The sequence below is a fragment of the Myotis lucifugus genome, unplaced genomic scaffold, assembly GCF_000147115.1.
Source record: "Myotis lucifugus unplaced genomic scaffold, Myoluc2.0 scaffold_526, whole genome shotgun sequence".
Classification (NCBI taxonomy): Eukaryota; Metazoa; Chordata; class Mammalia; order Chiroptera; family Vespertilionidae; genus Myotis; species Myotis lucifugus.
Genome location: NW_005871574.1, coordinates 499,875 through 522,467, shown reverse-complemented (window position 1 = coordinate 522,467; position 22,593 = coordinate 499,875). Strand labels below are relative to the sequence as shown.

The following is a 22,593-nucleotide window of genomic DNA, read 5'->3' as shown; positions in this document are numbered from 1 at the left end:
GGGGGGGAATAAAAGAGACAAGCCTATGACTTTATATGAGAAAGTTAAGAACATGAAGCACTGCTCCCAGGGAAGACGCTCAGCACCTGTTAGAGGCTGCAGGTGGCAGAAGGCTCCCGCACAGCCCGACGGCACGTACCTGCTCCTGCGCTTTCCTGGACAGCGGCGCATAGTCCTGCTGCAGCGTGGCCATGGTGAAGTAGGTGGTGGACAGCTCCCAGTTCACCGAGTCCCAGACGGCAGGGTGTCTGTCTCGTGTTCCCAGGGACCTCAGCGCTTTCAGGTAGTAGTCCACGGCCTGGGCGGAGGAAATCGAGTCAACGGGCCCCTCTTCCCAGTCCCGGGTGGTGACTGGCTTTGGGGAGGACGTGTGGAAGGACCGTATTGGGGAGGAAGGCAGCGCTGTGAACATGCCTCACTGAGGAAATTTATGCAGCTCTGAAGTACAGGCTCCCCTGGACTGGGAAGCAGAGCGCTCCCGTGAAACCCCTGGTAAGCCGAATGGCGTAACAACAAGACGCAATTACCATTAATACAGGAAATTTTTGAGGGTTGCCAGACCTAACATTGAGTGCACATGCATTTGTATTCCGTTCACCATGATCAAAGCGCTTCATTCCGCACGGGTTACGTTAAGGGTCACACCCTGAGCTCTCCTAGGCTTTTCTGACTCTCAGGACACAGCTCACTCAGGGACGCACAGTCAGCAGAGATGAGCTGACGCTGAGTGTGGTTCCGGGAGGGGCCTAGCTGGGAGGGTGCTCGGGCTTGGGGCGCACACCGCCTCAGGAACAGCTCCCTGAAAAGCAAAGGCTGAATGCTTTCTTCACTTCTCCCCTTCGTTCTAGAAGCAGGAGTCCTCTTCAGGTTTCTCCTGGCAGTGAAAGCGGGCTCCCATGTAGGTCTTTTGTAAACAAGGGGGGCTCCCTGTACTCGGTTAAACGTGTGCTTGCTTTGGCGCCTTCTCCAGCACTGGGTGTGACCACTTGCCAAAAAGTACTCGATAATTTAATCAGTAAAAGAAACTCAAATTTTAAATCCCTTAAAAGTTAAAATTTTGGAATTTTGCTTCCATATTAAACATTTACTTTTTCTACACATACGAATTTCTTGTTCAAGTTCGTTTGTCCTCCCTTCTATGGGGACAGTGTGTTTTCAATGATTCCTAACTGCTATACACCAAGAGTTTATTAACCTTGGATCTGTCCTGTGCTATAGATATTTCTCCTAGATGGTGGTTTGCTTTTCAATTTTGCTTTCTGTTGTGTCCTTTAAAAACTGTATTTTTGCACATTTAAGTTGATCCATCTTTTACTTTGTGATTTCTGCTCTTTACGCTGGGAAAGTCCTTGCCCAGCCATGAGCTGATTCCCCTGGTACCTTTACAGTTTCACCTGTTCATTTCCATCTTTAACCCACCTGACGTTTACTCTGGTTATGCCAACACACTTCACCGAAGATCACCTTTTAGCACCAAGCCAGTGTCATCTCCAGTCCTGAGTGCCCAGTACACTCAGGCCTGAGTCTCCCAATGGTCTGTCTAGTCCTGTGCCAGCCCACGGTTTTCATTACTTTGGTTTTATGGTATTTTAGTGGAGCAATGGCAAAGGTAAGTGGCAGTTAGGAATGAATGGATGAACCCATGAGCAAATGTGTTACCTTGTTATAATACAAGCCTTCCTCTGGTGAAAATTCACGTTTAAATTCGTCCCCTGCGCCACAGTGCGCCTGTGCACAAATCCGCATGAGCCTTCCCGTGTTACATAACAAGAGGGCAGCATTTGTAGCATCATCAATTGACTCGAAGTTGTGAATTCCTTTCTCAAAGCAAGAAAAGCTCTTTTTCCACAATTGTTGCTCTGCGGTCGACACACTTTTGCTCACTTGATGAAAAAACAAAAACCTGTGTAAGCAGGCACCCGAGGAAGCCCGCTGGGTCTCCTGATGGATCCTGAGGACGGGGCAGGTCCAGCAGCGCCCACCCTCCCCACACCTGCCATGGCCGACTGGGCACTCCCCTCACCCTCACCTCCATGCTGAGCGTGACTGTGTTTGGAGAGAGGGCCTCTACAGAGGTACTTAAGGTTAAAGGAGGTTATAATGTGGGGCCCGAACCCAACATGACTGGTGCTGTTATGAGAGACACCAGGGACACCCACAGAGAAAAGACACAGCAAAAAGGTGGCCGAGGACAGAGCCTCAGAGAAAGCCAACCTGGCTGGCACCTTGGTCCTGGCCCTCCGCTTCCAGGGTGAGAGAGATCAGTGGTCTAGGCCACCCGCCGGGGCTGTTATGGCAACCATGCACACTCAAACGCAGCCCCCTCAGTAGCAGCTGGCTGGTGCCACAGCAGCAAATAAAGCCCTCTGGCACAGCACTGCCTCATGAAGACTGAGTTTAAGAGCACAGTCTGTGCTCCCTAATTTCCTAGGGTTCTGACTTTCCCTTTCCATGCTCCTTCACTGACTTACAAAGCACAGGTTCTTGAATCTCAATAAATATATAACATATAGTAAAAAAGACTTTTTTTTTAAAGCACAGTTCCCCCTCTAGCTATAAACTCTTTGTCCCTAACGTCGAGCATGGTTTATAGGTCAAAAAGCACACAACTTATTCGCCTTCTATCTCAGCCCTCTCCCCGCCTAGGAACTGCGCATCCTGCCCCCTTCTAAACACCCACCGACCCTACAATCCTGGCTTCTTCCCAGGGCTGCCTCTCAGCCTGGACAGCCCTCCCTTCCCCACACCTGCCTGCTGACGTCCTACGTGACATGTACCCATCTGCTCAGACCTCACCAAAGCCTTCCCAGTCACCGCAACTTCCACATACGCCTCCCTCCCATCGCAATGCGCCTGCAGCACTTATGGCAGCGCACAGAGAGGCACGTTCCCATCGGCCTCCTCGCCTCAGAGAGAGACCCTGCAGCCACCACGTACAGCACCAGGCCTGGCCCAGCTCCAGGACTTAAAATCAAGTGCCACAGTTCCTTGCTTGAGCCAAGATCCATGTGACTTTCTGATAGAAAAGGCAATGAAGAGAGGACTCCAAGGGATACTCACCCACTCGCTCACTCTGTAACGCAGCAGCCTGGTTCATATAAAACACCCCGATTTCATTCCTAATGTTGCCCATTCTCTTCAGCACTTGCACGTAGTGTTCTGGATTTTGGCTTTTTAAGTCACTAAACTGCAGGATTTCATTGGCAGCCTCATAACATTTACAACTAACAGAAAGTTGACTTTCCAAGTCTGTAGACAAATCAGTCGCCCACGCAAATCCTTAAAAGAAAGGAAATGTCACCACTGTGATTATGCAAATCCTACTTCCTTAGTATCCAAGTAATCTGACACTTTTAAGGTAATAAAGTAAGTAATTGCAATACAGTATAAATATACTAAGATTCAACCAACAAAACTAAACATTTAAGCTTCGAAGCAAAGATCTCTTTATTTAAGAAACTATTATCTTCTTGGGACATTAATGTTTGATTAAAAGAAATATTTTCCTGCCTAGAAATACCAGCCAACTGCCGTGCCCCAGCTTCCACCAGGTGCGCCTGCCCACCGGTGAGGGCCTGACGCTGTCGCTGACACGGGGAACCACCTTGCTCTTTCATGAATGGGAGCAGCTCCTGCAGGAAAGCTCTGCAGCTACCAGGGGCTCATGGACTATAACGCTTGCCTATCAATGTCAGACTCACTGAAGAAGCTGCTGGATGGGCCCTCAGACTCAAGCTCGCCACCCAGTGGGGATGGGAGTAAACTTGGGTGCAGAGCCCCAAATTCAAGGGGAAAAAGGGTAGCACTCCTGATGCCACCCAAATGCTTGAGAGAATGTCGTTCTCACAACGACGTATTATAAGTCCAATGAAAAACACACTGAGGCCTTTCTCACGTATCTAGTAGAATAAAATGAGGGGCCTGCTGCTGTGGGCTACGTTTTCCTGTCTCCAGCTTAAAAATCGGACAACTCCAAACAGAGTGACATATTTAGTGAGACTACCAACCCTGAACTAAGTTTAAAAATGATCTCAGTGTCTGAGCCCCAGGAATTATTCAGAAGGTAATCCATCTACTTCTACCAATGCTATTGCTTTTCTAAAGAAATCACGGCCTGGTCAGCTGACTACAGTTTTATTGAAAAACCTCCTGAGAAGACAAGTGCAGAAAGTCAACGCAATTGTCTGAGAGCTTGTTTATAGTTAGTTCTAGTTGTATAAGCAGCAATTATAAAATACTTCAAAAGCATTTTACACACACACACACACACACACACACACACACGAGCATGCTCTACATTAAAACTGAGAAATAAGGACACAGAGCAGCATCAAGCACCAACACGCCTGCCCCTTTTCCCACAGTCCCCGTGCAGGAACTCGGGGTCCCGCCGCCCACCTTGACAACTGGACTCCCGGTGGAGGCTGTGCAGTATCTCCTGGTCCTCCTTCGTCTGGTAGTTAAACTCCTCCAGGTGAGCCGCCCGGTTGTTGGCGTTCTGCGCCAGCATCAGCTGGATGTCGCCGCAGAGCGTCAGGTACTGGGAGAGGAACAGCAGCACTTCGGAGAGCATGTTGGTGCAGAGGCAGCAGTAAGTGTCTGTGGGGAGAGAGGGAAGGAGGAAAAGTGCATCATGAACACAGTAAGTGTTAAGAAAATCTGCTACCAGCCGTATCCACTCTAAGTTTATTTTATATCAGAGAGCAAACATGGCTTCATGTATTTCAAAATAAAGATGTCATTAAACTACTCGGAGCAGAAAATACTAAGTGACACCCAAGATGCAAAAGGTGGTTTTAAAATTAAATTTTACAACAGAAGTAGGAGTAAAATTTTACTGACACAGATGTCTTCTGTTCCCCTCCCAAAGCCTGTGACACGCTCATTCGCAGGGACTCACCGTGGCTCTGCAGAGCCAATTTGATGTATCGGAGCGCGCGTCCATATTTCTGCAGACTCATGGCGGCGTCAGACAACACGTAATAGGCTTTGGATGACTTGAGGATCAGCTGGAGCTTCATTTTATGTTGCCAGGAGCCAGGGGTCATCCCGGACTGGCTGGAGCAATTGCCCTTCTGCAGGGAGCCCACTAGGACACGGGGAGAGGCAGCACGTTTCATGTTCACGTGGGGCACCATGAGCAAGTAGTTTCTGCTTCTTAATAGAAGCACTCACTCCAGGCTCAGGCGCTATTGTTGTGACAAGACTGGTAAACACCAGGCGTCAAGGAACCACATGGAGGGAAACTGTTTCCACAGACGCTCTGCGTTTCCCGGGCCTCCGCCTCCCAGCAGCAGCGGCCGTCCCTCTCTTTCAGGGTCACTGACGTCACTCCACTCACCACCGACACCCGCCTCCTGCCTCCAGTCTGCCCGTGAGTCTGCCAGAAAGCTTACCTTCCGAAAGCCGGCTTTAATCACGGCGGAGCCCTGCTCCGAAGCGCTGAAACAGCCTCTCACTACTTACTAAGTGGTGATAAGCATCTCAGCCCACTTCCTGAGCTACCTTTTCTCAGTCTCACTTCCCAGCCCTCCTCCCCATTATCCATCCATCAGTCACAGCCAGGTGACTGCTCGCTGCCCACCTCCGTCCACTGGACCGCTTCCTGTAGCAGAACAGCCTTCACTTCAAGTCCAGCCTATTACACCTTCTTCACCCAACAAATGATCACACTGCCACGCACTATGCCAGGCACCAGAAACGACATGAGGTGACGTGCCTCTCTCCTAGGCTGATCCATAGACCGCCTCAGGGGACACGTGCAGGCTCACACAGAACAAACTGCTGTGGGGACCAGCCTCCCCCATCGCCCAGCCTCAAGGTTTCTCATTTTGATCAGATACAACACGTGTCTTTCAAAGCGATGAACAGTCTCTACTGTGGTCTTACTCGTGCATGTATGTCTTTTCCCTACTCCACACACATAGTCTGTGTGAGGCATGTGAGAACCGAAGCTGACTAAGGTGTCTGTGCAAGCACAGCTGACGGCGGGGGAAGGCAGGCCTAGTGGCAGGGGACCCAGTCCTTCCGCTGGCCACAGAGGGGAGCATGGAGACCCTGACCAGGAGCTGGGTTTTCAACAGCTGAGAGGGGGAGGGAGGGAGGAAGAGACAGAAAGGCATTTCAGAAAAAGCACCATGAAAAGGCACAGTGTCTACGTCCTGGGCGGTTCTCATCGTGTCTGGGTTCGAGCCTGGCACCCAGAAGTGCTACATAAATGCTGGGGAGACTACCGTCCCCCCCCTTTATGCTCATGAAGAGAAGATCCCAAAGCACTGGGTATTATTGCCCACTCACAGATTTTCAAAACATTTTTAAACTGAAACAGAATTTTAAAGGGGGAGGAGATAAGGTTGGAAATTAATGTAATTTAGATTAAAATAAACCAGAAACTCAGACTTTTACTTCAAAACCCACATGTTCTTCAGGAAGTGATGCTCCCAGAATGAGTGAGATGACCTTCTCAGTGACAGCTCTGGCCTATCAGGTACTGCCCCGAGGCAACAGCGGCGAGGAGCGGGGCAGGGCTTACCAGCGCACTGTCCCAACCCTCTGAAGTAGGCACTACTGTTGTCTTCACTTGGAGTGAGCCTAGCAGAGCTGCATGCGAGCCAGGGCTGGGCCCGGCTGCTCTGAAACCCCTGCGGCTCTCGCTGAGGCAGGGGTGTCTCAGAAGCACCCGAGGTTCTCACTAGAGACACCCGTGAAGGATCAAAGCGATCTGCTGTTCTGCTTTGAAGGACCGGACATTTCCCCTCCTTTCCACTCACATGTTCTCCTCCTGGTCCGGCAATGAATGCCTCACTGACACAAACAAGTCGGCTGCTGGCAAAGGACTAGCATCTTGTTCTACGGAAAAGGCCTTATTTGCACATCAATTCAACTTACTTTTGTCCAAAAACAAGGCCATCTGCTTCTCCAGACCCTCAGGACCTCCCCTTGCGGATTCATCTTCATATTTCAACGGGATTGGGGTGCTGGGGTCAGCGGCAGGGAGGTCGCTTTCTTTCTTAATGCTGCTGTCCACAGATTTTAAACCCTTTAAAGCAAGGAGACACAGTTACTGTGCCTGTAACTGAAGCTCAACTAGAAACTAAATATAAGGCAGGATCTGGACTACTGAGTGCATTTAGGAGAATTTATATTTTAAAAACTACATTTGACATGAAAGAGTTGGAAAAAGCTAATTTTCACTTTATGCTTCAGAGAGAGAAAACCCACAGCAGGAAATCCTTCAGACACCAACCAACTCACCTCCAGAACATAGCTCAGCACAAGTCTGCAGCGTTCTTCGGTGTCATGGCAAACTGGAAACGCACAACTGGGCTTCAGAAACAAACATTTAAAATTATTACTATGCGACCAGTGTGACAAATTCCACACCTCTCAGTTCCTGGGAATTACTAAACCTCTAGAAATCAGTAATTTCAAAATGTGCTTGTGTACTCAGCTTAGTGAGGTATTAAGGTTAATGTAGTGTTTTAATTGCAGATTCAACTGATACAATAAGCATCATCAACACAAATCCTGCATAACAAAAAGATCTTCCGGCATACGTGTTGCTTTAAGTACTTATGTTAAAAATTATTCTACTCAACAAAAAAGTGAACGTGAGTAGTAATGTTTTAGATAAATGTACACCTAATCTCCTAGATCAGCTCAACTTCTAATCAGCACGGACACTGGGTAGCACAGCTACCACCATCAACTGAGCAGCAAGTTCAGCGTCACCAGTGGTCTCACTGTATCCCTGATGCTCCCTAGGGGCAAGCCCAGGGAACAGGCCCCACCCACTGAGTGGGAGGGCCTCTGCAGGGCACTTCCTTTTGGCGAATCCCCAGAGGGTGGGTAACGCTGACTGGACTGTAGAGAAGCGAGCCCATGTGAGCGGTCTGTCCAAGAGCACAGAGTCCGTGTTGGGGCCGGGGCTCTGGACGATGCTCCATTTCAAAAAGGACACAGAGCCCTGGCTGGTCTTGCTCAGTGATTAGAGCGTCGGCCCACCAACTGAAGGATCATGGGTTTGATTCCAGTCAAGCGAATGTGCTCGGTTCAGGCTCGGTCCCCGGCCAGGTGGTCAGGATGCATGTGGGAGGCAACCAATCGCTATGTCTCTCACATCAACATTTCTCCCTCCCCCTCCTTCCCTCTATTCCACTTTCTCTAAACATCAATGGGAAAAATATCCTCAGGTGAGGGTTCACAGAGGGGACACTGAGAAGGCCAAGCCAAGCAGAGACGTTGATGTGAATATTGACGACATTTTTGGAGTGCTTCAGAGAAGGACAGAAAGTGTTCCCCTGTGAACAACTGTACACTACACATCACTCCGTCTTTATCATCTAACTGCTTCATGAGCCGAGGTCTTGGTTACAATGCAGCAACGCCATCCTCTGAGAGGCTGACTGTGCGCACTCACCCACTGTTGTTTTTCCCCTGGTGCCACTTCAATACACACTGAAACGTGCTTACTCTGATCTGATGGATGGATTTGTACTTCTCTGGAACTGACAGTTCTCCAACAGACTTGATGATGGCCACTGCTTTGTTGTCGTCGGGAGGGTCGGAGCTGGTGCAATAGGACCCATTTTCATCGCTGTCTGGCATCTCTTCCTCCTCCTCACTGTAACTTTCATCAGAATTCTCATTTAAGGGAGACTCTGCACTTTCTTCTTTTTTAGGTTCATCCAATTGAAAGAGTTCTGAAAGCATGTAATTGGCTGAAGCAATAATCTGATAAAAAGAAAGAAAAGGTGTGACTGTCATCAACCTGAGCACTCCCAGGTGGAAGGAGCTTCACTGTGAGCGAGCCTCCAGGAGCTCCGCACGCAGGCTGCCCCCAGCACAGACCGGGCAGAGAGGCCCCGCCTGTCACCAACAGGTGGAAGGAGCTTCACTGTGAGCGAGCCTCCAGGAGCTCCGCACGCAGGCTGCCCCCAGCACAGACCGGGCAGAGAGGCCCCGCCTGTCACCAACACCCTGAAGGCTCTGAAATTCTCCTGGGTTGTGTGTTTACTTCCTAAAAACTACCCGCAAACAATGTATTAAAAAAGGTGGCAACTGTACTTCACTGGAGACGTAAGTCTGCAGGTATAGTGTCGTAACTACATTAGCAAGTATCCTCCCCATCAACTGAGAAACAAGAATTTCTCTTCATAAGCTATAAATTACATAGGCAATAGTATTTACTATGTAATCTATGGCCCCGGGGGAAACCCCCCACTAGCTTAATGAGGGAAAAGTCCACTGTGGTATCTCTTAAATTGGGCATGTATATATTACTATTTATCCCACTCTATTATTTATTATTAAGTGGTTCTAATAACATTTAATAGTTGCAACACCATTTTCTAACTGTCACATAAACTAATCAATATCCATCAAACACCACCCCTTCAACCAGCAATTAAATATTTAAGTGAGAAACGGTTTTGCCATTTTTCTGCAAAAAAAAAAGTTTTCTCTTGGTTTGGTCTCTAGAATAATCTTTATCTCTAAACTGGATGTGACTACAATAAATATTGGAGCTTTAAAAAAAATGGTACAGACTACAGACCTTCTTGATTTAAACAGGCTTCAACTAACCTTACACCAAAGATACAGACAACTGAGGGCATGGGGGTGTAAAATGGGGGGCCCATGGCTGAGAGATCATTCTAAGAGATGCTTTTATTATACACTGATGTATGGACTGTGACCCTTACCCACACTAACAGTGATTAACAAGATCCGTCTGTGTAAACAGATCGTAGAGACCGTAAAAGAGGTTTCCCCTTCCAGGAGTGACAGAGCGAGGGAAAACGCACTACACACGAGTCCTCCCTTTACAGACAGTGCTAGCCAGGAGGAGTGCAACATGAGCACACATCACATGGCAAACGTTCTAGCAGCCATGTTCACAACCTGGCTGGCTTAATTTTAATATTATCTTTGATTCAATTAACACATAATGTGTGCACACACGATCCTAAAATCCAGGGTGTACTTTACGCTGAAAGCACACTTAACTCAAAGCGGGCAGCTTTTCAGTGCTCAGCAGCCACATGGGGCTCCAACACCCTCCCCAGCACCCCTCCCACCCCCGCGGCCCCATCCCCCGACACAGAGAGGCAGTTACACACTAATGCCAGTGGCTTCAGTGCCAGGCACACCCGTCAGACCGCTAGGCTGTTCTCACAAAGCACACAGGTGTCACTCTTACTTGAGGGTGTCTGCTTTTGTCCAACAATTTAACACAGTTGAGAAGCAGCGTTCTGATAGTTCCGTAGTGTTTCTTATTTTGGTTCTTCTTCATCATCATGTTGCAGGCAACCCTAAAAAAACATTTGTATCACCTTGACGCCCACTCATCATTCTCTGCAAGGTTCAGGTGTAGGCTGCCCCCTTTCCTCCCACAGAAACAACCAAAGTTACCCTCCCCGCAAGTTTTTTTTTGGTGTGACTGTGTGTGTGTGTGTGTGTGTGTGTGTAAATATAAATACTTGGCTCGGGGATGTGGCTGTGCACTTTACAATTTTACAAAAGGCTACTCTCCCTTGTTTTCACTGGCGACAGCACTCACTTGTATAAGAGAATAGCCACCGGCATTGTGAACGGGTTTTGGTATTTGTCTTCAGTTTCTTCACAAAGAGTCGTGAGATCATAGAGCTTCACTATGTCACTGCCACTCGCTGCAAAAACAAACAAAGGAACCTCATTTTCCAGGAGCCACTCAAATCCATTGGATTATCATTCGTTCAGGAATTCGCTCACCTTTAAAGAGCCAATAGGTATGTCCTTCTTTGGTGCAATTAGATTTCAGAAAGGATAAAATATTCTGTGCAATGTCTTTTATGACTTTAGTAGAAAAATTAGAGTTTTCCAAATTGGGAATCTCTTCTGTCTTTATCATTTCATACTTCTAAAAAACAGAGAGAGGGCGGTTTAAGAGAAACCTCGGTAGCAACACTTCTCTTCCTGAAAAGCGAGCACATGTATAAGCCCTGCAATCAGAGACCTGTGCAGCCTGACCGAGATGTAACCAACGGTTTTCCATCTTTTTGTGGCTCCCAGAGGAATCTGACCCACCGATCAGCATCGCTGTTCATGTACCACAGCAGTCATTCTCAAGGGAGAGCCATCACCCAACTGTGAACCACAAATGTAGGCATGATCTCATTTCTGTCCTCACCTGGAACAAACCTCCTGGCACCATTTATTTCCTCTATCTACCCCGACGGCTCTCAACTGGGAAGAGGGTTACTGGAAGCAGACTTCACCCCTAGACACTAGAAGCACCTGGGAAGTTTCTCCAGGAAATACCACCCTTTCCTTGAACAGGACTCGGATCCTTTACAGAAATGGAGCCTGGGGTTGGGGTGGGGTTGGGTTGGGGGCGGGGGGGGCAGCAATGTGTAAAGGCGCACGGACAGCACCACCACTGCTCTGAAAGCACCTCCGCATTTTGTCCCCAGCTTGCCTTCTGGTCACACTTCCCTAAACTCCTCTGCCCACGTTTCTGAAATACTTCAAGACTAAGGACTCCAAACCAACTGGGAACCTGGACCCCAGTCCTAAGGGTGGTGCTCGTCCCTGGCTCAGCTAACGCACTCCTGGTTTTTACGGAGCTTCTGGCCCGCCTTCCCTCGGCCTGAAAGCCCTCCCTTTCCGCTGCCTGGGAGAGGTTCCTATGTTCTCGTTTAATGCAGTTCCTTGGGGAGGAGCTCAACAGGATCTGGGCAGAAGGCTCCTCACTTCTGTCTCTAGTCCCCTCTTCTCTAATGCCTGCAACTTCAACATGCTCAGTGGGCATTTTAATGTTTTCCCCAAACTGCCCAACGATAACACATCACCTTCCCCACCTGAACAGATTCCACCTTCCCACCTCAGGCAATACCACCAGGATTCTGTCCCTGAGCACCCGAGCCCGGATTCCCTTCCCCTCCTCCTCTCCCCGCTCTCATTCAAGCTGCCATGTGGGGGACGGTGCAAATGGAATCATCTACAAAGCCCCCTCCATCCCGGAAACACTGGCTCAAGCAAGTGGATTGTTGGAGAGCACAGGGTTCCTGCTGCAGCTGAAGGTGAGGAGTCGCTGGGCTGCAGCACAATGGCTAAGAGCAGGGCCACCGGCAGAGACAGGCGCCAATACTGGCACCACCACTCACTAGCGATGTGGCTCTGCGTCACTCACTTGAGCTCCGTGACTCTCAAGTCTCCCTCTCCATCCAAAGGGACACTAGCATACGGGCAGCTAAGAGCTGACATGAGCACCAATAAGACAATGCCTGCAACGCACTTAGCAAAGTGCTTGGGACAAAGAGCACTCAATAAACGCAAGCCATTATGACTGCTGTCAATTCTCAGTACTTACTAAGTAGGAGGGCATGACGTAGTAGGAGGACATTACGTCACTCCTAACAGTAGTGATTGCCTAGCCCGTCTTTGTCTCCAAACCCTCCCAGGCTGTCCTACACACCATCCCCAGATTAATCTTCCAGCACATGAATTTCATACCCCAGATGCAGAGCGTCCACCAATTCCAGGTTCCCAACTGAACCAAGTCCACACTCAGCTCAGCATCAAGGCCCGGGATGTGGCTGACCTTCCCAACCATTCTGCTACAGAAGGCTTGCTCCCTAACTGGACGGATTACCAATACCCCATTTACTAACACTCGTCTTTTAAGATCCATCTGGCATTTTTGGGGACGCTATCTCTCATTCAAGATCCAGTTAAGATGCCACTTCCAGGAAGTCTGTTTTTCAGATCAAAAGAGAAATGACCTCACCCTCTCCAAACATCAGACTTCTGTGTGTGCATCACTCCAGCGCTTACCCTGCGTCTCCTGCTTCCTCTTTGCACTTCACTTCCCATTGATCCTCTTTCTGAGCCATGACCACACTCTATTTTCTCCCCCAACATTTACAATGGGGACAAAGTGCCTCCTCACAGAGCATGCTCAACAACAATGTGCTATATAAGCGATCTACTACTGTGGCCTTTCCTTAAAACTGCATATACTGAGTAGATAACTGAGTACTGAATAAATACCTCCACTGTATAGACACTGTAACTATCATAGGTGCCTGGCATTAAAATTATAGTTCTATGGCTACAGTGCAGATTCAGTGTATTTATAACCTTCTCACAAATTACCTGTAAAATTATCCTCCTGTGATATCTAGAATTCTACCAACAACTCAAATGTGAAAATAATCGAATTTCAGTTTATTCACGGGTACGTTCCTTGCCAAAAAGTACACCTGGGATTTTCAGGGCCTTAAGAACTTTGGTGAGGCATTATTCTCTGCACCAATTTGCTCTTGAGAGGTTATGAGAAGACGCGCTGTGTCTTACCTGTACAATCCCGTTTACATGGAAACACATCACAAGCTCTGGTACATTACATATCAAGTTGTCCAGCCAATAGTCAATTCCAGTGAGCACATTGATTGGTTTGTTGTTATCCCTAAAAATATAACATTTCTGGTGTTATTTGGTTTAATTAAGATGTTTCACAATGAATCACCTGAGACTTATTTCTCCCATTTAACTATTTTAATCTGTGCTCCCTACGTGGGAAATGCCATATAAGCTCTTTGCTGATGAAATATGCACACGTAGCTGTTCTATTTAAATCTTTGCATAAGCTCTGCTTGCTCCTCTAACTGGAACCCATAAGAGTTTTCAGTAGGAACAAAAGGAAAGATGGTAGCAGGTGACTGTGGGCCCATTGCACGCTCCTCCAACAACCTGCGGTGAAGACTGCCCACCATGCACGCCGCCACCCAAGTCGGAACGCGCACTGGCTAATGTGAGCACACACACCTGGAGCATTAACAGGACGATGGAAAGCCACCTCCTGCACCGTAAATAAATTCTACCACAGACGTAAGATGAGGCCAGTACAAGACCTCTGAGTCCATTCATCAAGGACCAGGGCGACCAGCTCCAGGGCACCCAGCATTCCCTGAGAACAGCTCCTGCTTGGTTGTGCATTTTAATTCTAGCAGGAGGGGGAGGGATGCCCAGATCGATGGTGCGAGCAGATGGACAGAGGTTTTAAGGAAAACGAGCGTGGTTTACCTGAGACGTAAGCTGACTGCTGGGTATCTGCCTCCTCCAAATATAGGCATGTTGGAGCCAACCAACATATGTATATCTTCAAACGTCCACAGAATATTCCGAACAAAATCATTCTTAAGACCCTTTGATTTAAAATAAAATTGGAAAGGTGATTATATAATAAACAGGAGAACTGTAATTTCCCCCCACGATCCATAGAAAGACTAGAACAAAGAAAGGACAAAGGAGTCGAAGTGAACATGACAGAGCTGTAAGGTCAGAGCTGTTTAGAAATGGACTTTCAGGATCAAGTAGATTTCCCCCCTGTGAATTCCAACGGAGACTAGTTTTTAATGACTAGTAGGCTGGGGCTGGGCGTCTCCACGCGGACACCTGGGAAGCATACCTGACTGTTCTCCCCGTCATTGAATAAAGTAGTCAGGTTTTGTTCTTTGGGGGCTGAGGCCAGATGCCCCACTATGTATGAGGGTTCGAGAGGCTCACTTCCCTGTGAAAAGTGCAAGGACAGGAGTGATTCTGCTGCCAGAGTTCTTATCAACGGCCTACTGTTAGAGTATCACCTAAGCATTCAAAGCAGACACCTCAAAGCTACTGCTGTCATCAGGCTAAGACATAGTCCCACCTCTCGTCACTGGTGGCTTCCGGCAGCTCTTAGCTATCCCAGCCACTGCAGCGAGCCAATCACATACAGCTCGCACTCAGAAAAGATCGAAGATTACTTTAGCGTTCAAAGTTTTAAATTTTTCTCTTTTTGGGGTAAATTTCAATTCCATTAACCTTTAGCCACCCCATCTCCATGCAATTAAAACATTCCTGAGAAACTCCAGCCCTATTTTTGAGACACTCGTCATGATGACAGCCTCTAGTTTTGCATTTGTAATGTGTTTCACAGACCACTAGTCCTGGGTTACTTGGTAGAAATTTCCAGAGTGAGTGGTGACAAAGGCTACTCGCTGTAGACTTGCGTCTGGAGAGTAACAATGCTCATGAGCATGGAAAAGCCTCTAAGACAGTGGTTCTCAACCTTTTGGCCCTTTAAATACAGTTCCTCATGTTGTGACCCAACCATAAAATTATTTTCATTGCTACTTCATAACTGTAATGTTGCTACTGTTATGAATCATAATGTAAATATCTGATAGGCAGGATGGTCTTAGGCGACCCCTAAGGGTCAATCGACCGCCAAAGGGTTCGCGACCCACAGGTTGAGAACCGCTGCTCTAAGAGGTTCTGTAGTAGAAAATGGACTTCCCCTGTGTGACCAATGTTCTCAGACTGAGTTAATCTCAGGACACTTTTAAGTCTTAATACATCCTGTGGACTGTACTTTCAAAAACCCTTTAGAAAGCAGAACTTTTGACAGTGGTAAACTCAGCCCACCAGTCAGTTTCCCAATCATTAGGCAGCTGCCATTAAGACACATTACGTTAAACCGAATGTCAATGCCACAATAGTCCCCAAGATGGGGATGCTTCTGTGCGCGCACACCGTAGTCCGTGAACTTTCACTTCTCACCCTAGGTGGATGCTAATAGGCTTAGCACCTGCCTGCAAAGAAGTGCACATGACTGTACGCACAGGTTGTGTGTGTGTGGGTGGGTGCGCATGCATCAATCTCCAGCACTTTTGCCGTGTCCTTAAAGAATACTATAGAGCTTCAAACTTTATTTTTTATTTACACAGACAAGTTATTTACCTGTGGACCAACTCCCAAAATCGTATTTGCCAGGTAGTTGCTTTAATGAGAGTTTGGGCTCTAGGTTATGATGTTCCAAATAAAGATCTGGCTCTCAGGCCATTACAAAGATACCTATTTCACCTATTTCAACTCTAATATTGCTTAACCCAGGCCTCAAACTAGTGGTTTAAGTTTGGGGAATAAGAATTCATAAGGTGGTGGCTTGCAGACAAAAATAAAACTCCAAATGCTGAAATTTAGGCTGTATAATATGTTCTAAAAATATTCTGTGAAAGATTATTTTTATGGCAGGAGAGCTCTTCCCGGCACATGGCATTGCTTTGAGGCCATCCTGAACACGTGTGGAACATGTGGACACAGTGGAGTACGGCTCGAGAACAGGCCTCTGAAGCCACAAGGATCTGAACACTAGCTTGGACTTCACCAGCCATGCGACCAGGGACAGACATCTGCTCTTTATGAGCTTTAGTTTACTTGTAAAATGACACCATCAACACTGAACACATACCATAACACGTGTGCAGTACTTTATACCCATGGCGTAAAGTGCAGAGCATAAGAGGCACTAACTAGATGCCAGTTCACTTCCTCCACATGCAAGTCTACAGCTTCTCAACAGCCTTCAAGGCCTTTCATAGGGAGCCCTACACAAGGTAAGGACAGAATGGGAAGGGGAGGTGGGTGAAGGGAGACTGGTATTTCTACTGTGTCTTTTTATGTGTGGGTTTTGAAGTCAAGGAATATAAAAAGAATTTTTAAAAACTCCTTTGGTGAACTATAATCATATACATGAAAGTGTATAAAACAAATACAACATAATGGCTAACTACAAAGCAAATTAATAGATCCTGTGTTCATACCAGTGTAACCAGTCCCCGCGGCCTGACCTGGGCCTTGCGTATGCCCGGCCCCGTGCCCTTTTCACCCACACCACACCCCCTCCTGCTGGTTCCCACTGTCACCTCACAAGGTAATTCCTCTCTTTTCCTCAGTTTTTCCCAACTTGGGAGAAATTTGAATTCATTACATAGTTTAATAAGGTTTTTCCATCTTAAAACCTACAAAAACTAAAATCAAGTTAAACATATTTGCCTCCTTGTAATCCTATAATTTGTAAAGATAGCAACAATCTGGGTGAATAATTTTTAATATGTGAGAACACAGAGCAAGAGGAAAAATAATTTACCAAGTTTAAAATCCTATTTTTATCTCAAGTTTATCAATAGGTTTACCTGAAAACAGACATATACAATTCACACTTGTGGAGTTCTTTTTTACTTTGATAGAAACAATGACAAAACTAAACAAGCAATAAGAAGAAACCAAGAATATAAGAGACCAAAAGAGACAATGCATTCTACTCTCTCTTCCTTTCTAAAAGCTTCATAACATTATTGTGGGTTAAAACCTCAGGAACCTCATCCAGAAAATCTTAAGGGTGATTTTAGCCCTAAAAATCAGACTAAAAGTTAAGGTCAGTATTTAAATTACAACCAAGTCTCTGAGTCGATATTTGATAGGCACTTGCTTTACACCTAAAGTTTAAAATATACTACATCACTATATTTATTATACGTTATAATACTCTTATGACTTTAAGGAGATAATCAGCATTGATAAACATATTGGTGAGCTACCTTAAATGCTGAGAACATTTTTTAAATATTTTAAATTTTAAACTTAAAAAATCTGATCTAGCCATTCATACTCTTGCAAATTCTTAAAAAAAAACAACTAAAAAAAGTATGTTTTTATAATTGTGAGACATAAATTGGTAGAATATTTTGTATTCCTGTTCATCTATTTTTACTGGCAAGATAATTGGTTTCATCTTCTTAAATGAGTTTGCTGAGTGAGCCTCGGAGTACTAACTCACCTGACTGGAAAGCACTGGGGATCTTCGGAAAACTGGAGAAGGCATTTCGAAGGGGGCGGGCCACGACGCCCCGTCCGAGTCACCTGTCTGGTCTGAACTGGATGATTCCCGCTGCTCTGCAGCAGATGGGACGGGCTGCGCGGCTCCATCGCCATTGATACTGGCCAAATCAGAAATAGAAAAATATCACACTGTCACTAGGGGTCAGCTCATGCAAGTCTACTACTTTTTAAAACCAGACTCTATAACCAAGCATAAATCTTACTTTTAAAGAAAAGAAATATAAGACATTGAAATGTAAACAATACCATAGTGGCAAACCTTAAATTATTATTTTTCCTGGCTTCAAATTAAATTTTAGATCAGAATTTAATTCTTCCTCTTTAAGATAAAATAAACAAATAGCCAAGTACCTGTAATATAAAAACTTGGAAAGAATAGCCTTTTGATACCAATGCTCTTTGCTCTTTTTCTTCCTCTGCCACTTCTGATCAATAAGTCTCTGATAAAACTCTTTCAGCCACGTCCAATCACCAGTCTGAATAACATAAGAAATCAATACAACAAACATGTAGTCAAAACAATGTTACCCATTACTCTTTTTACAGGAAGTACTCTTTACTTTTTGAATGTTTCAGAAATACGTATTCAATGTAAGTCACCATAACTGATCTTCCTTTACCAACGCATTGCAGGAATAGTCTTTAAATAATAGCTATGGGACTGGTAGGACCATGAACCATTTGCAAACAGTGCATGCAAAGGTAAGTACAGACATGGAGAGTAAGCCTTGGGAAACGGCAACATGGTTATTTTGTGCAAAAGCATCCATCATCTATACATTGGGGGGGAAACAGGCATTTATCAACATTGTTTGAGAGGCACTGCTTTAAGTGAACCAGTTAATTATAATAACTATATATTCAGAGGGATAACAACATTTTCCACATTTCCTGGCAGCCATGTTTCATGAGAATCTCTTTAAAGGAGACATCAAAGGGTTTTTCAAAAATTTAACCTAGTCCCTTAAATTTCAGACTTTTCACCACTTTTTCATTGGCTCCATCCTTTTCCTTGCAAGAATCGTGCTGGTTGGTATCAGTAAGTTTCTTGCCAATTCTCTCCTTTCCACTTGTTATTCTCTGTGACAGCCCGGCTTCTGGCTGCTGAAGTACGTACTCCTTTGTTTCCACTTCGGCCTTTCTTGGAAACAAGTCATCTTTCTGGTGCCCTCAGGCTGCTGACACGCTGCGTGCAGGTGGGTTCAGAGTCCTACCTGGGAAGACCTCATGAAGAGCTCCTGGATGTCCAGCTCGTCCAGCAGGAGGGTCCTCCCGACGCGGTGCACGGCCATGCTCACGTGGGACTTGCTGTAGGGGATCTTCAGGAGCTTTTTTATGTTCTTAAGAAAATGAAGAGGAAAGAGTTTAGAAAGACCTTCTTCAGTGTGATTCCATTTTTAACTTCATTCCATTTTAAAGCATAATAAACCTTATTTCCCTAAGGTTATACAAACTGTACTTTCCACAGAAAGCTAAATGCAAACACACGAAAGACAGCTCTTCCAAACCTCAATCACCTGCACTTTACAAGCCATCCTGTTAACCTAGCTGACGGTCACACTTGCATGACCTAGGCTTTCAGCGTATCAGATAAAAATGACCAACTAAGGAGCGATCGATTTCGCCAGAAGCATCATATCTCATTCTCAATTGGTAACATACAAAATCATCCCAAACACTCTAATCACTTGTAACTGCTATTTTTAAAAAACATAACCATCAACATTGGTATTGTTACCACTGCCAGTGTTTTGGGGGTTATTCCTTCCTCTCTGAAGAAAGGATACGTGTTTGTTTATTAACAAAAAAGGCATTTGATAATCAGACAGTGGTCTCATTTCATCAGGTTTTCAAGGTCCTGCACAGAGCGGGTGTAAGTGCCCAGCACCGATGGCCTCCCCATCAGGACACTTACCTCAGAGTCAGAGACAACGTCCACATCGTTGCCCACGGAGTCAATAAAGTCGTACGCCATCCCAAAGCTAACGGAGGGAACGAAGGACACAAAGGTCACGCTCATAGTGATGCAGGTAGAGTTTATCACAGATAATGTCAACTTCAAGGACACACAGTTCCCACATTCTGTCATCTCTGAAATCAGCATGCCTCTCACCATTACAGCTGGCTAGTTTTTCCTTCTTAGTGGCATATAAAATAATGGTGTTACTTAAAATCAGTGGCATCTTAAATTTGATAAAATATAGTAATAATCATTAGGAGCAATTAATAGGAAACACCTAGAATAAAAACAATGAACAATTCTTTTCATTTTTGTAATCACAAAACCCAAAAAATCTCCAAGAGAAAATATTTCAAGATGTTATTCTTTTTAGGCGGAAAGGTAAGAAAAATAGAAACAAACATTTATCAGGATTTGAGTCTGGGACTGTGTTCCTACCGATATACAATATTACTCTTTTAAAGTACATATGGGAAAAACAAATACACCCGGCTCCAATTCGGCCAGGAGAAAAGAAAAACAATGTCGTGCCAGATACCACATGAGGCACATCCATAACCCACACGCCTGAAAAGCGTGCATGTCCGCATTTCCCAGTCAGGAGCCGGGATACTTCCCCGGGCCCCTCACGTCAGAGTGCGCTCTGATGGTTTACTGTGTGGGCTGGGCAAGCTACTTAGCCTTCCTGAGCTGCAGTGTGTCCGTGCGAAAATTAGTTAATGGTACCTAACTCAGAGGTTGTTGTGAGAATTAAAAGGCATCAACGTATAAAGTACTTAACACAGTGTGTGCAGTCAATATAATTACCATGTAAATCACCTTATAACATTTTTGTTGTTGTTGTTAATCCACACCGAGGACACCTTTTCCATTGATTTTTACAGAGTGGGAGAGACAGAGAAAAACATTGATATGAGAGAGACATCGACTGGTTGCCTCCCGCATGCACCCCAACTGAATCAAGCCTGCAATTGAGGTACCTGCCCGTGACCGGAATCGAACCTGAGATCCTTCAGTCAGAGGGCAGATGCTCTAACCACTAAGCGGCCCGGCTAGGGCTCACTTTCTAACATTTGTGTTCACATATCATAATTTACTAAGCATTCTTCTAAAAGAAGATACACGGACTATTTCCAACTTTTGCTAGTAGAAATATTGCTACAAACAAACACCATTTTGTAAATAGAACTTTTACCTCGAGTGGCATTAGGATAATTTCCAACCTACTGGCTCATAGGTATTAATGTATGTATGGCTCTTGCCACATGTCGTATGGAAATACTTTGGGTTCAGTCACTGAGAGGAAGAAGGACCCCACACATTCAATGGTCTACAAGAACATGGACGCTCATACATCATCCTCAGTAAGACCCAGGCTACTCTCTCAAGTGCCACCAGCAGCATTTCCAGCAAGTGTCACAGTCAAGGGGTCAAGCCACCCAACCAACATGCTGGCTTTCCGCATCAGGCCTTTTCAGACCCGACAACCCCGCCATTGAACACGTTAAGCGCCCAGTCAGTCGCCGGTGACTGACACTATACTTTCCGCCCGGAAGACAAACAGGCTGGGCGCTTAACGTGTTAATGAAAACCCCACAGGACGGACCAGGCCGCCTTAAGGGTTTTCTTCTCCGGGTGCCACCCTAACGCTCCGTGTTCACATATGCTGAAGGCATGAACGTTGGCTAAAAACAAAACATCTGATGGAAGTGTGGGGGTCAGAATTCAGCTGTGTTCAGACGTGGCGCAGACCTGAGAGAAGCATGTGCCGTCAGCACCTTCCGATGACAACATAACCCTATCAGCAGGGGGAAGACGGGGCTCCGAAAGTCAAATAGGACCTTCCCCCCCCCCCACCCCCCCAAAGAGACCGCACGCAGTGGACGAGCTGACGATTAAGCGGAAGAGCAGGTGTCAGCGTTCCGCGGCGGAGCAGGGGTTGGCGGCCCCGGGGAAGACGCCACCGATGGGCACTCACCTGGAAAACGGCTTGCTCTTCTTACTGGTGCCCAGGATGGTGGTGCCCGCGGGCCCCAGCTTGGCGCTCTCCCGTAGCCAGTTGGCAGGGGGCAGTTTCAGGTCTGTCTTCTCCTCCAGGCGCGCGAAGGCTGCCCGAGGGGGGGCGGAGGAGTACTTCACCACGGCCCGGCTCTTCACCTCGCTGCCCCCCAGGAACAGCGTGGAGCCCTGGGGGACACAGGGACCCGCTTCGGTGAGCACTCCCAGGAAGGAGAAACCCCCCGTTTTACAGGAGGAAAGAGCCCATCAGGATGTACGACAGCGCAGAATACGCTGTCGCATTTAGCCAGCTTTTCCTTTTTCTTGTTTTTACATAACCTCAAAGAAAAACCCGAGTGGAGGAGTAGGAGGGTGACGGCTGTCAGCTGGGGAACAGGCCAACCAACCTACCTTCTAAGCGTTATTCTTAGAAACGGGGGAGGCAGGAGCCAAGGGGCGCGATACTATCCCGCTAACTGAATACATCTGTTAAAACCTCTGTTCAGCGTTAAAGAGGCGTTTACATTTCGGTAACACGCGCCAGGTAGGAAGTAGTTTGTGGTGAGACTTGCGAGGCTTCGTTGTTTTTCAAGCAAACGTTTAGTAATGGACCAACGGCACCTGCGAGGCCGGCCCGGGGCCCCGGGGGCCCGACAGACACCTGCCTTTCCCTCCCTTTGCAGGACTGGGTCGCATTCTGGAACCACATACAGGGCGTCCCCCCGCCCGCCCCCCAAATATACACACGCTTTCACAGCTGAGAGCTCAATTTGAAAATGGCATGTATGCTGACCAACGGCGCCTTTGTAATTATTCAGTGTGCGCACACTTTGGGGTTCACCCTGTATTTACATGCGCGCCCTGAGAGCAGTGTCTGCCTCCCCCACCACGCCACCGCGGGGGAAGCGGCTGCCTCTGATGCGATGACTGGC

The 22,593-nt window shown here is 46.7% G+C and overlaps 1 protein-coding gene across 1 annotated transcript in view; it reads right to left on the bottom strand.

Moving 5' to 3' along the window:
• The window catches only part of EDRF1 (erythroid differentiation regulatory factor 1), a 29,082-nt gene that overhangs the window by 6,110 nt on the left and 379 nt on the right, over window positions 1–22,593 (bottom strand). The window contains exons 2-20 of the mRNA XM_006103981.3: window positions 21,642–21,850; window positions 19,619–19,685; window positions 18,918–19,043; window positions 18,055–18,179; window positions 17,642–17,801; window positions 14,453–14,554; window positions 14,068–14,189; window positions 13,339–13,450; window positions 10,753–10,900; window positions 10,562–10,670; window positions 10,202–10,313; window positions 8,473–8,733; window positions 7,255–7,326; window positions 6,889–7,039; window positions 4,901–5,089; window positions 4,399–4,599; window positions 3,061–3,279; window positions 1,660–1,883; window positions 131–298 (exon numbers count right to left, since the gene is read on the bottom strand). Coding sequence (XP_006104043.1) covers window positions 131–298; window positions 1,660–1,883; window positions 3,061–3,279; window positions 4,399–4,599; window positions 4,901–5,089; window positions 6,889–7,039; window positions 7,255–7,326; window positions 8,473–8,733; window positions 10,202–10,313; window positions 10,562–10,670; window positions 10,753–10,900; window positions 13,339–13,450; window positions 14,068–14,189; window positions 14,453–14,554; window positions 17,642–17,801; window positions 18,055–18,179; window positions 18,918–19,043; window positions 19,619–19,685; window positions 21,642–21,850 — 2,877 coding nt within the window. The remainder of the gene's footprint in view (window positions 1–130; window positions 299–1,659; window positions 1,884–3,060; window positions 3,280–4,398; window positions 4,600–4,900; window positions 5,090–6,888; window positions 7,040–7,254; window positions 7,327–8,472; window positions 8,734–10,201; window positions 10,314–10,561; window positions 10,671–10,752; window positions 10,901–13,338; window positions 13,451–14,067; window positions 14,190–14,452; window positions 14,555–17,641; window positions 17,802–18,054; window positions 18,180–18,917; window positions 19,044–19,618; window positions 19,686–21,641; window positions 21,851–22,593) is intronic.